This window comes from Cydia amplana, chromosome 1 (genome assembly GCF_948474715.1).
Source record: "Cydia amplana chromosome 1, ilCydAmpl1.1, whole genome shotgun sequence".
Taxonomy (NCBI): domain Eukaryota; kingdom Metazoa; phylum Arthropoda; class Insecta; order Lepidoptera; family Tortricidae; genus Cydia; species Cydia amplana.
In genome coordinates this window covers 12,671,817-12,685,657 of record NC_086069.1, presented here as the reverse complement: position 1 = coordinate 12,685,657, position 13,841 = coordinate 12,671,817, and the positions used below count along the sequence as shown (strand labels likewise).

Genomic DNA, 13,841 nt, shown 5'->3' with positions numbered 1-13,841 from the left:
ATTCTCTATCCAGATATTTTTGGCAATGCTTAAACACTTAAATCGATGATGTTTTGTGCTAAGCGAAGCATTTAACCTGTCGACCATTTCCATACTGGTTTTGATTTTCTATGTCCTTTTCTCCTCGAAATGAGGTACATTTCGTTAATTGTTAATAAATGGAAATTCACTATCGCTCTCTTCGTCTGAAGACCCATCGTAACTGGAGGGTGGCGTGTCCAACTGCGGCAGGCCAAGGTCTAGGTACTCCTGATTAGCAGTGACTGTCAGGATCTTGTCCAAGTACTCTACCAGCTCTGCGAAGGACGGCCGGTCGTCGGGCTTGAAAGACCAGCAGTCGCGCATCAACATATAACTGAAATTTAAAAAAAACAACTTGTAGCATTTGTAAGTAACTTTACTGTTATATCTAAATCATGGGCAAATTTTACACTTAAATCAGGTAATGTGCGTTGGGATAGGTAAGTTGAAAACAGGGGTAAGAAAAAAGTCCTCCCTGATTCCGAATATTTTAAATGCTGGAAAAAAAATTCCAACTATTAATTAGTTGTGCTGTGCTTCGTCGGTAAGTGGTCAATTCCTACTTGAAGTGCATATTGTGTGGTATGAGCAAATTTGTACCAATGTTATCCCGCTACCATTCCAAATTACCCCGTCTTTTTTAGGGTTCCGTACCCAAAGGGTAAAAACGGGACCCTATTACTAAGACTCCGCTGTCCGTCCGTCTGTCACCAGGCTGTATCTCACGAACCGTGATAGCTAGACAGTAGAAATTTTCACAGATGATGTATTTCTGTTGCCACTATAACAACAAATACTAAATATAGAAAAAAATAAAGATTTAAGTGGGGCTCCCATACAACAAACGTGATTTTTGACCGAAGTTAAGCAACGTCGGGCGGGGTCAGTACTTGGATGGGTGACCGTTTTTTTGCTTGTTTTGCTCTATTTTTTGTTGATGGTGCGGAACCCTCCGTGCGCGAGTCCGACTCGCACTTGACCGGTTTTTGTTTAAATATATTTTTAGAAAGTATTTTTTTTCTTATTGGTACCGCTTTATCGATGGAATATAAAAGTCTATTGCTTGGTCTCACCCCTAATGCACAATTTTTCAATACAAAAGTTTGCTTATCTCAGCAATACCCGTCTTTTTTTGTTTAAATATATTTTTAGAAGGTATTTTTTTTTCTCATTGGTACCGCTTTATCGATGGAATATAAAAGTCTATTGCTTGGTCTCACCCCTAATGCACAATTTTTCAATACAAAAGTTTGCTTATCTCAACAATAAACATTTCATCTTACTCGACGGAATTTAAGAGATTATGTTGTATCTACATAATACCTAGTAATAAATATTTTATATGACTTACATTTCAAGACTACAGCATGGTGGCTTTTCCATGCGATGTCCAGCGCTCAGGTGCTGGTACATGTATTGACCTGCGACCGTGGGGTACGGCGTGCCGCCGAGAGTCATGATCTCCCATAAGAGCACGCCAAATGACCACCTGTGTAACAATATAATATAAATAATATAATTAAAGTCCGTCAACCAAATCTTGTCAGTAGTAAAAGGCGGCAAATTTGAAAAATCGCGGGTTAGCAACACTGTGTTCGAATAATTCCAAAATGCGTGTCATCTGTGTTTTATCTGTGGAATGTGGATTGATGAATGACAGCCGTCACCTTATTTGTTTTCATTTGGTTTTCATTCTGAATCGTTTCTGTTTCAAGAGATATTTCTGCTGTCACCATTAAATACCAATACATTAAATAAGAATAAGCAAAGCTAAGGGGCCTGCAATGTACAATCATGCTCGTTGATGGTAAACATTACTAAAAATTGAGGTTATGACAAGTACATACTAGAAGAACTCTTTCGAACTTTTAAGATTATGTTCAGTTTTTTTGTTTTAGGGTTAAAAGGCATAAATAAAATTAAAACGTATGCCTAAATCTATCCAAACAAGACCATAAATTGTGTCCTGGAAACCGTCCATAGGCCCACATGTCTAATATTTTCAGCAATCAGTTGTGACTATTTACAAAGATGCAATAGAATACTACAGAGTATTATGCTTGGTTGTAAGTGACCCGGTAACATTGGTAACTTCATTATATTTTTTCAATTAATGACCTGAATTATAGTGTAAGCTAAAGTGACCCTTATCTTATTTACCTTTAAATTAAATAAACACCCAAGTATCAGTTGTTTTATTTTTAATATGTAATCCTATTGTACAATATATACCAATCAAAAAAAAATTACACAGGTATGTCATATTCATCCAGAAGAGTACACTAATTTTCATTAACAAGTGGCATATTATATTGTAAATAACAAATATATGCACTATCTAATTATCTGCATTTTGATATGATTTTATTTTAGTAAACTTTAGAAGACATAGATAGGGAACAAAGAGAATATAAGCACTACGATAGGGAGTTGTTTTTTGATATCTTCAAATTTGTTCATCATTTTGATTAACATTGTTTTAACATCGCTTTTAAATTGTCCGTCCATGTTTCAAATGTTTTCAATAAACCGCGAGTGACAATTTGAATTGACGTACGCAGGGCGCGCTCAGCGGAAAAAAAATATTTTGGTTCGATGTACATTGCTGCTTTTCTTAGCGCAATACTGCTCTTTGAGTGTTGCCCTACTTTAGTTTGCTTTACATTGCTACTGACAAGATTTGGTTGACGGACTATATAATGATTATTGATACATTGACTATGTTTTATAATGATTGTACATTTTATACTAGACAAACTGTAATCTTAAATGATATTGTCAATTTATGATTTTATTATTAATTGCAATTTATTATTTTTCAACGTGACATTTTAATGGAAGTTTAATATTAGATAGTAATTTAAGAATATTTGTACGCCGTGTATTATGGTAAATTAAGAACTGGAAACAATATTATGTAACATCAATTTATACCCTTTTTTACACAAATAAACTATTCTATTATATTCTTATTCTATTCTAAAGATAATTACCTATATAAATCTTAACAAGTGGCTAAAATTCCAATGTACTGCAAGAATTAAAAGTACATTTTTTTCTTTAGCTATTGAATAATTAAGCTGGACTTACACGTCAGTTTGCGTAGTAAACACCTTGTGGTAAAGGGACTCTGGGGCCATCCACCGCACAGGCAACCTGCCTTCAGTCTTTTTTCTGTAATAGTCGTTGCTTTGGACGTCTTTTGCGAGCCCGAAATCGGCGATCTTGAGCACGCAGTCGTCGGATACGAGAACGTTGCGAGCGGCTAAATCTCGATGAATGCACTAAAACGCAAAAAAACCTGTGTGAGTTAGAAGTCAAAAGTCTAAATAAATGTGATTAAATTTGACCACAATGACATTTTAAGTACTAAAGCCTGTAAATTGTCTCAAAGTGGAAATGACCTAAACGCATAATTCTATGTACTTAACGCCTTAATAGAAATACGTGCTGTATTTCCGAGCAAAGCGATATCGCTTTTACCATATGGTCTAAATCTTCACTACTTAATAAAAAAACGCCTATGGCTATTTATGCGATCACGAGTTACGATGATTGTTGTACATACTTTGTTGAATCAAAACAATTATGAAAATAGTGTTACTGCCATAAACAAGTACCTAATAACGGAAATTTCGCGTGACGCCTGACGCGCCATATCTTTTATTCTCTTTTAATGGTTTCACGCTCCTTCTGCTTTCAATGAAGCTTCAAGATGTCGATGCACTTGGTATCATCATCAACAGCAAGAACATCACACCAACCTTCGCTTTGCTAACGATGATGTTAACACGTTTTGTGATAAGGACTTTTGTACTCGTATTTGTATAAACTGAAATAGATGTCATAAATATAGGTCCTAAAGAAAAAGTGACCAAGGCCCATAGGTAGGTAGGCCAGTGGGCGAGGCCGGATCCGAGCCGAAGCCTTCAGTTTACGCGGGTAATGCCCTGGATCTCTAGGCCACCCGGCCACCTGTCTGTAATCTTTGAAAGGCTAGGCGCCTTTGACCAACTCCAACAAGGGCGAGCAGTATGTGCTTGCACCTGCTACCTATACGGAACCCTTACGGAATTATGGTCATAATGATTTGTTCCCTAGATGTATGTAATTAGTTATGTGACGATTTTCATTAGAATATTACTTACTCTTCTTGAGGCTAAATATTCCATTCCCCTTGCAACTTGATATGAAAATGATACCAAATCCTTCTGAGTGAGAGTTTTCTTATCTTTTAGATCTTCTGTTGGTGATTCGTACCTGTAATACGGATATTATGATAAAACGAAGATTTGGGCTAGCTATTAAGATTAGTTATTTGGAAATGATTCCTTAACTGCCTTAAATCCCTTGCTCCTTGTCATTAATTAATACGTACCGGTTTCCAGGCCTGTGATTCCTCAAGAACTCCCTTAAGTTGCCATTGGGCGCGAACTCTACAATGACGTACAGTGGGCCTTCTTGAGTGCAACAGCCCAGCAAATTGATAATATTTACATGCTTTCCTATCATCTTCATCATCTCCATCTCGGACACTAAAGCCATCATTTCTGCATCAGTATGTCCCTCTATAACAAAAAAAAACTTAAGGTTATTACGGTTTCTATGTTTGTAACTAAAATATTTCCACTTAATTAAAATTAACAAAATGTAATTCGTTACATTTCTATTCTAAAGAATCAAAGTACCTTTTAACATTTTAACAGCTACCACCGAATGGACACCTGGTTTCAAGATACCAACACATTCTGCCTTTACCACCTTTCCGAATTCACCTTCTCCGAGTATTTTGCCCAACGAGAGTGTTTCCCTGGGGACCTCCCAGTCAATATCTACCGGCAACTCGTACTCTGACATTACCATGGACTCGCTTGTGTTACTTTGCACCTGTTGCAGTTTCTGTTTCTCGATTTTCACTACAGGCATCAACTGGAAACACAAATGTAATTTAATTTATATTTGTACCTTGATCGTGATTTTACATAAACATAGCTCTAAAAATCTTGTCTAAACTTACCAAAGCTTCTTCAGCACTACTCGGTGATCCGTCTATCTGAGGTTTTTCTACTGTAACCTTCTTTGTCCAGTGCGTCACTATGACTGCCCTCGCAGTTTCCATGGCAAGTTGCTTCTTGATCTTTTCTTGTTTGAGCTTCTTAAATATCATTACGACTATTATGGCAGCGACAAAAAACATAGCGCCGAGCACAGCTGTCAGGATGTTAACGAGAAGAGTGTGCTTGCCAGCATGCTCCGGCACCACGGGAACTGGCATCGCTACACAAACAAAGATAAGTTGAGTATCAACTACATACATTCTCCCATTTCTGATATAATTTTTTTAAGCTCACGCGACGCAACTCAGTGGTAAATATTAATGGTCACGGAAATCTGCCATATATACAGATTTTAAATAACTGACAGGAAAATTATATCAGATCAGATAGACAGATTAAACATTGCGCTCTGAATAAATCTTCGTTTGAGCCTTATTATTTACACCTAAATATAACTTTTTAACTTACATTCCAAAACTGTCAGATATCCTTTAGCTGTAGCTTGTCCCAGAGTATTCTTGGCGACGCAAATATACCAACCCTGGTCCTCTTGGGTGACGTTAGCTATAGTCAGCATTTCAGCTTTATCTTCCGGATCATCACTCTGAAATATTTTGTAAACAATTGGTAACATTCTTAAAAAGTCTTTCGAAATAATTCAATTGTCGCTAATTGAGTGATTTGCAATAAAAAGAGGTAAAGTGTGTTGGGATAATTACAGGGAATTCGTTTACCTATCTATAAAACTAAGTTTATTTTCGATTGAAAGCCAACCAAAGCGCTTCACACACAATACTCATACAATTACTAATATAATTTAACTGTCTAAAAAGCTTCAAACAACTTACTTAATTCAGTAACTGACGACAGTGCCGCAGACACGGTAGAGATATCTTTATCTCACTCCTACGTGTTGTCGTTTCCCTGTCGTCGGTTATTGAATTATGTAACGTTTGTCAAACGCTTAAAATTGTATAAATAAAAATAACTTTGAATGCGATAAAGTATATTCATTAAGGATAACAGTAGAAACAGTCCGGTAAGATTGATCAATTTTTTATAGAGGACGACCGTTTCTCCATAACATCGACGAACGTAGTTCCCATATTCCTCTTTGGATACTTACATTATGGAAAATATTCTATCACAATTTGATGTATATCAACCCTATTATAAAAATTAGGCGTGAAAAACAAATTCCATACAATTTTATAAAGCTAATATTGCATACAAGTGTGAGTATGAAACGAAGGGGCATAGCTGTGGTTAATAATATGCATCAAATTGTGTATAAATAATTTCTAAAATGTTAATATCCAGAAAGAAAAATTTAATGAGGATTACGTTTATATAGAAAGGCGGTTTCTCGCGGTCGTCCACTTTCGTCGTAAGTATTGATGGACAAGAACATGCATTCTATATATAGAGTTCCGAACTAACATGCGACAGATAAATGCCCACTCTCAAGCATGCTTTAGTCAAATAGACCCTCACCTTAATGGCAAATGAACCATCGAAATCGGTAGTATTCTTGAACTCATTTTTGTCTTTATAGAACAGCCAAAAAACCACGTGTACGAAATCGGACAGATAATCACAACTAAACTTAGCTGTATCCCCGATCAGCACAGTTTGATTAGTGGGGCCTTGCGTCAAGACTGGTTTCGAGAACAGACGCTCTAAAATAATAAAGTTTTATGATAATATATATATGTTTATGAAAAAATACCTGAGTTACATGAAACCAGTAATAAAAAGTGCGTTTTCGATAGAAGAAAAAGATAATTGAAGAAAATTGGACACATCTCACTGTTTTACTCGGAAAATAATTGTTACTTATTTCTTTTCAAAATCACGAGCTACTTCGATTATACGAGAAAAAATGTTGTCTGAAAGTTGTTTTCATTTTTTGAGCTAGGTACTACTATTCTTTTACCTTCACTCAAAGTTTAAAAATTCATTAAAAATCTTGAGTTACTCATTATTTATTGGAAGAGCTCGTTATTCCGAGTAAGATACCTATAATTAGGGGGTCATCCATTAATTACGTCACACGTTTAGTGGGAGGCAGGGGGTCAAGAAAATGTGACATGTTGTTACAAGGGGGAGGGGGAGTCACGAACTTTGTGACGTCAAATCAAATAAGAGGTATGTAGAGTTATTTTTATAAAATACAGAATTTACGACTTAGGTTCTACGATTTTATGAAAGGACACCAATTTAAACCACCACCAGTTACATTTAAGTTTAGTATGAAAATAACGTAGGCATGAGTACGGGCATAGAGAAATAAGTAAGGTGAGAGTACCTACACACACCACACATAAATGAAAACCTATTTATAATAAGTAGCTAGATGTAGACGGAGCACTTATTTCTCTATGGTAACCACAGGAAACCAACCACCAGATGAGAATTTAGTATGACAATGAATATATATGTGATAATTCCAATTTAGGTACGTATTTTCCCGTTACCATTATTATTTGATTATTTAAATAGTGTACATGAAACCTTCAACTGCTTGATTAATTAAATTGACGATGAACCGTGATGGAACTAGCTTAATTAGATATCTTGAATTTTAGATAAAAGTAAGCTATTTTCCTTTGCAATTTTTTTATTAACCGTAACCGACAACTATCAACCACCACCAGAATCGATCGTAAGAAAGACCTGAATTTCATCTCCGTTTGGTATAGTTTGCTCGTTTGGTCCAACTTCCCCGTCTACAACGGTGAAATTATCATATGCCTTTAGCCAGTACAAGAATGGTTCCAAGTCTGATATTGGCGGGCAAGCCAGTGTTACGGTATCGTTTACCACAGCAGTTATGTTTCCTGGATGTCCTTCTTTTATATAAGGCTTCGATGGATATCGCTCTACGGATTTAACAATTATATTATAATGTGTTTATGCAATACTGTTGTTATTTATATATAGGTGTAAAACATAGTAAACGGACAGGATCGCTGTAACGTGTACGTTTTAAGTGTGTGTAAAATTGTTATATTTAACTAATTTCTTACAGTTATGCCGTTGCGAAAAAGGAAACTGAATTCTTAAAAATTCTGTACAAGAGTATATATTTATTATGACGAGAAAATGTATTTGATATGTATGCCTGTAAAAATAAAACAAAGTCCTAATTCTACGTGTTTAATACCAAACTCACCTTGTACTTGAAGATTAACCGTATGACTGATGCAGCCTAGTTCATTGCATATGAGGCACGTGTAGTTGCCGTTGTCCGTTTTGGATAATTCTTCAAGGGACATCCACCATTTGCCGAATTTTGGTCGGAAATAAGACCTTTCTATAGAGCCGTTGTTTTTAAACCAAGTTATGTTAGGCATGGGATTTCCTGCAATGAACAATTGTACTCTTATTTATACACTCACACATACGCATGTCAATGCCGTCCTTAAGTTTAGTTCGCATGAACAACCAGTAAATTCAGATTCAGTCACTTTTAATTTTTGTACTAAGCAGAGAGAGATCTTGTAGGAAAATATTAATTTTATTAGAAGAAAAATGATTACGGGCAGGATTTGAACTTTCTATTTTTCGGACCTCCGGTCCGATCGCTCTAACCAACTAAGCTATCGCAGAGACTTCAAAGTCTCAAGTTAATACTTAAAACCTCAAAAAAAACTTGGTTGTTTTGACAATGGCTCTGGCTAAGTATGTTTTATTTTTAATTTTGTCCTGTAAATAGTTATAGAAATAAACGGTGAATACACGAATAGACTTGCACCCGTATCCGAAATTATTTAGATTTTTTTTTATGAGTCTACTATTGGAAGTATTGGAATAACTGTTATAATATAAATATATAATAATGTAACGTATATAACACCATTTTTTTCTATATTTGATGAAATCAATTTATGCAACAAGAAAATTGTGAACCTCTAACCTCCCATTCCATTCTATTTTGAATCTTTTTTCATTTATCTTGGCAAGTTTTGATGTACTCGTAGTTATGGGCGACCAAAGGTTAAAAACAATTTTAATACAAAAAAAATGTGTATCATAATTTCTTACCATCAGCAGCACATTTCAACTGAATTGAGCTTCCCGCAGGTTTCATGTCCATGTTATATAGTTTAGATGGGTGCTTAAATTTTGGTGCAAATTTATTTATTGTATCATCTATGTGGCCAGCAAAAGCATGATCGTCTTCTTTCTTTTCATCGTCAGAATCGTTATTATTGTCACTGACTTTTGTTACGTTTCTTTTAATCGACTTTTTATTCATAGCAGATTCTTCAATCGTGTTGTTCTCTACAAGTGCCGCTGCCTGGTTTTGGTCTACAACTTTAGCAGCATCGCCTTGAAATTCTGTAACATAATAATAGATCATACATATACTATAGGTATATGTATTTATGTTATTAACACGAGACACATCACGGTACCAGTATAACAGCATTAAACTTTGCGTTTTCACAAATGGAGATAAGTATTAGTTCTCCATATAAAATATTCTTTCAAGAGAGTGCAGATTCGCTCTAAACTAAACACATTATTAGAGACGTTCTGGATGCATATCTTTGCACTGGTCGGAATGCACGCTGGGCAATGTTTACGCATCTGGACGCTCGTTAAGATGTCAATAAAATGTAATAATAACTAAATGCACTCTGGAAAATCGAGGTTGTGACTGCAAACACTTTCACTCGCTAGTTGAAATCCCATCTATTCGGTTAAGCTAAAAATAACTACGTATACTTTTTATACATAAGATTTTTAGATCAGCGGTAGCTTTATCACGAGTTTGACACTGAAATATTCGCTAACGTCTGCGTAGCGTAGCTTACTTTCTATACCTACATCTCGCTCGCACTAATAATATGCCAGTACGCAGTATGCATAGAACGTAAGTTACGCACACGCTAGCGACCACGTCAGTGACAGGTCAGTGTCAAACTTGTGGTAACCTACAGCTCACCTACAGCTACAGACCCCATAGCATGACAACAAGTCGTGCTTAACATATGGAGTCTGGACAGAGATTGTACTTATTATATTTATTAAACATTTATTTAGTTACCTTCTATATCATAGACATCGGCTTTAAGTTTGATGGTAACATTATATTGCTTCGAGTCGTTAGCTTCGTTGGTGCAAGAATATAAACCAGCGTCTTTTGCTCTGAATGATTTTATTCTTAACCTAAAAAAAATACATATTAATGGCGCAACCTTTACAATTATTTGCTTGTAAATGATAATGGGAAGTTTTGTTTTTGTTATTAGACAGAAAACCTGAAATATGTCGGTCATGCTAAGAATGCAGTTTAATTTTAGCACGCAATGATCCGCAATCCAATACTGTTGTCTAAACATTTCCAATCGCATAATGAATAGCTTCATAATCCAGCATATACGCATGAGCGATGGTTGTTGTTGCTCCAACTCCAGCCATGTTATGCGATGCCTCGAATAGAACGGCGTGATGTACGGCCTGCGCAGGCAATTCATTCTTTGGACTACGTCAATGTCGGTTAAGTCTGTTTTAAATGTTGTCATACTTCGGCGATTATACAAATTACAAACGTTTCAAATATTTCTACTAGGTTTTCTGGTTGCTTACAAGACGAAGAACGAATTCAATAACATGATGCATTTTAACTAAAACAGGTCGTAATATGAAATATGACACCTTGCTGGAGTTAAAATAGTGTTGACGACAAAAAAAAAAGTCGTATAAATTAGATATAATTTGTTTATTTAAGTATTATTATTACAATATATTTACACAGCATTACAGTTTGCACCAAAGAAATAGCAAAAATAGTACACAGTTAATGAATTATAATTTAATCAAGCAGATATAAATAAACAACTGAATAAATGATCACTTACCACTGCCTCTGTTGCATAAATCGTCCGTGAAGCTCTAGTGGTTGCCCGTCTTTGTACCACCTGATGGTCTGTACCGGACCCCGAGACTTCGGCCCACACGCCAGGCGGATGTTCTCGTTCGATGACGCTTCACTCACGGAGTTTGTTTCATCTGAAGACAAATAATACACAGATTAATAAAACATTTATTTAACTAAAACATTTAGCTAACACAAATATTTAGGAAATATTATTCGGTATACATACCTAATATGATCAGCTAGGTAATTATATGGACAAGATATTTTACTTTTTACATTAAAGATAAAACTTTTTTTTTTTAAAACATCGTTAATCTGTACAAGTTTGTAAACAAAATGATAATATGAATAATTAATTAACTCTGAAATATTTTTCAGTTTGGGAAACAAATAGAGATTGGGATACTTGCAAGCTCGCAACAATAAAAAAACTTGTAGGTACTTAATTTAATTGCCCGCAAATATGTGGTCACGTTTGAATGTATAATTTATCTCAAAGTAAATAGTGTTATTTTGGCTTGCCACTTTAACCAGGTAGCAAAGACGAGTAATGAGTTTAACACGGGTTGCGGGTTAAAATAATATGCAAGCAAATTTATTGCATTCAGGTGCGTGCAGTTCTATATTCGTATTCATTTCATTCCGTTTGGTTTTAGTTGAGTTGCAAACAAGGATGCATTTGTGTTTAAGGGAATTGATGGATATTCGATAAATTATGCACATACTATAGGTAACTATTGGTTGCGAACACAATAATTCATTTATCCTCGTATACTGACAAATCGAAATGATTCACAAATTCGTAATATCTGACTGTCAATTCCATATAGCTATGTACTTAAAAATTATCCCAATACGATATTGAATTAAGTATGGCTATTATTTGTGACACCATACTTTAATTCATTTATTTATGTAATGCAGCCAACCTAGCCTAATCGACTACATCAATCATGCAAAGTCTAAGAAAGAAATAGGACATTTGGAAATATCATAATACCTAATCAAAAATGTAATAATTTTTGTTAACATTTAGTAGAAAACCGAATGATGTAACATGTAACAAGTGTAGCAACTAAAAGCACAGTGGAACTTTCATATTTTCTTTTTAATGGGTGTCACTGTCAGCACAGGTTAAAATTTACGTACCTAAGTCTTCTTATATATTACAATATACGTCCTTGTTTAAACCCTTCGAGGTTATTGAGTTTAAAGCAATAAACCTTAAGGTCTTAATTTTTGGCGACATTAAACGAAATGTACCGTGATGCACGTCGCCCATGTGCAGCACGTCCAAAGTCTCTTGTTGCAACTTAATTGGCTTGAATATATTTTACAACCGTTTAGTTAGAATGGTTAGTTAAAAGTGAACTAGAAAGATATCACTTGCAAAATTGGAGACCTTAAATATTATAGATAGACTTACCTAGTTTTGTTACTCGTATGTCTGAGCTATTTAACAAAACACTTCTATCACGAAATTAAATTGTCAGAGATTATCAATTTACTTTTTATATCTCAAAGATTACTATCCTGCGAGTAGACCAGGGCCCAGCAGTGGGACATCTATTTTTTTTATGTACTCGGTCGATATCGATGAAGTCAGTGAGTGAACCCATTTGTAATACAATTTCAAATTAGGATGTCTTTTGTTAATCTTACTTATTTATGATGTACCTAAGATTTAAAATAAGTTTTTTAAACTCCATGAACTGTTATTTATAAAATACAAAACATTTTACATTTAATATGCAAGGATATATTGTAAACGTTTCGACAGAATGTTTGTGCCTTGTTTTGAAAGTGGACGCGGTTGAAACTTTAACGGGCAGCGAGATTTGTGGCCTGTGAATTATGGCTCCTGTAGGGCAGTGGGCGAACGCCACAAAATTGCAATATCGATATCGATGCATACTAGTATTATTAAAAAAATGTTTTACCTACTGGTTATGTGTTGCACAACAATACCTAAGGTAAATGCAGGTATTAACGCCCCCCTTAAGGCTATTTTAGAATCGACCATAGTTTTTAAGTATACAGGTTGCCCCCAAGTATACTTTTAAATTTGTATATGCTAATATTATGTTTATAAAAGGTAATTACAAAGCTACCTGTACCTAAATAAAGGATTATGATGTAAAAATTAATTTATAAAGTTACTGAGTCGATTGTTACTATTGCCGACCCATAATAATGGCTGTGAAGCTATTAACGATTTTTAAGCAGCTATTTCCGATCGTGATAAGCTGATAAGAGAAAGTATGTGCCCAGCAGTGAAACTCATATATATATTTATACATATATGTATATACCTAGGCAGGTGTGGTGACATAGTTTCCATAGTGAATTATTTTAAAAATTTCTAACACTTTATAAGGTAAATATTTTATATTTCCAATATGAACGAAAATTTCTAGGAATTTTCACGCATTGCTTAGTTTGGGGAGATTGATCTGTGTCAGTTTGAGTGTGTATATTTATAATAATGGGTACCTATCGTGTCACAAGAGTAAGTATAAAATTAAATTATATATCTACGATCGGTAATAGCTTCTTATAGTTACTACTATTACCGATTCCTTTGAATCGGTGATAAAATAAGTAATTTTACAGCGTTAAAATAAGAAAACTAGATGATGAAGTGTATGTCGGTAATAGATTTTTAAAAAGACAAATTGTTTGAGTTTATTCGGGTCCATAAATATACTTGTGTTGGTATGTTATGATAATATAAAATAACGCAAAAATTAAACATTACGTTGTGGCCGTTACCGACTTACGGATCGTTGATAGCTGCTACAACTAAAAGTGGTGATGCTATCACCGTTCTATTTTAATTTAAAGTTTTATGGTTTTCAATGTAATTTTTTAGG

The 13,841-nt window shown here is 34.8% G+C and overlaps 1 protein-coding gene across 2 annotated transcripts in view; it reads right to left on the bottom strand.

Moving 5' to 3' along the window:
* Window positions 1–13,841, bottom strand: part of LOC134647925 (fibroblast growth factor receptor homolog 1-like) — an 82,791-nt gene continuing 68,950 nt past the window's right edge. Inside the window, exons 3-15 of one of the 2 annotated variants that reach the window (XM_063502304.1) lie at window positions 10,949–11,099; window positions 10,135–10,256; window positions 9,126–9,422; window positions 8,254–8,442; window positions 7,755–7,960; window positions 5,547–5,682; window positions 5,039–5,298; window positions 4,710–4,950; window positions 4,400–4,589; window positions 4,170–4,281; window positions 3,112–3,305; window positions 1,373–1,510; window positions 1–355 (exon numbers count right to left, since the gene is read on the bottom strand). In XM_063502304.1, coding sequence (XP_063358374.1) covers window positions 145–355; window positions 1,373–1,510; window positions 3,112–3,305; window positions 4,170–4,281; window positions 4,400–4,589; window positions 4,710–4,950; window positions 5,039–5,298; window positions 5,547–5,682; window positions 7,755–7,960; window positions 8,254–8,442; window positions 9,126–9,422; window positions 10,135–10,256; window positions 10,949–11,099 — 2,447 coding nt within the window. In that variant the 3' untranslated portion in view covers window positions 1–144. Of the gene's footprint in view, window positions 356–1,372; window positions 1,511–3,111; window positions 3,306–4,169; window positions 4,282–4,399; window positions 4,590–4,709; window positions 4,951–5,038; window positions 5,299–5,546; window positions 5,683–6,572; window positions 6,758–7,754; window positions 7,961–8,253; window positions 8,443–9,125; window positions 9,423–10,134; window positions 10,257–10,948; window positions 11,100–13,841 lie in introns of both variants that reach the window. The other variant, XM_063502313.1, reaches the window with a different exon arrangement.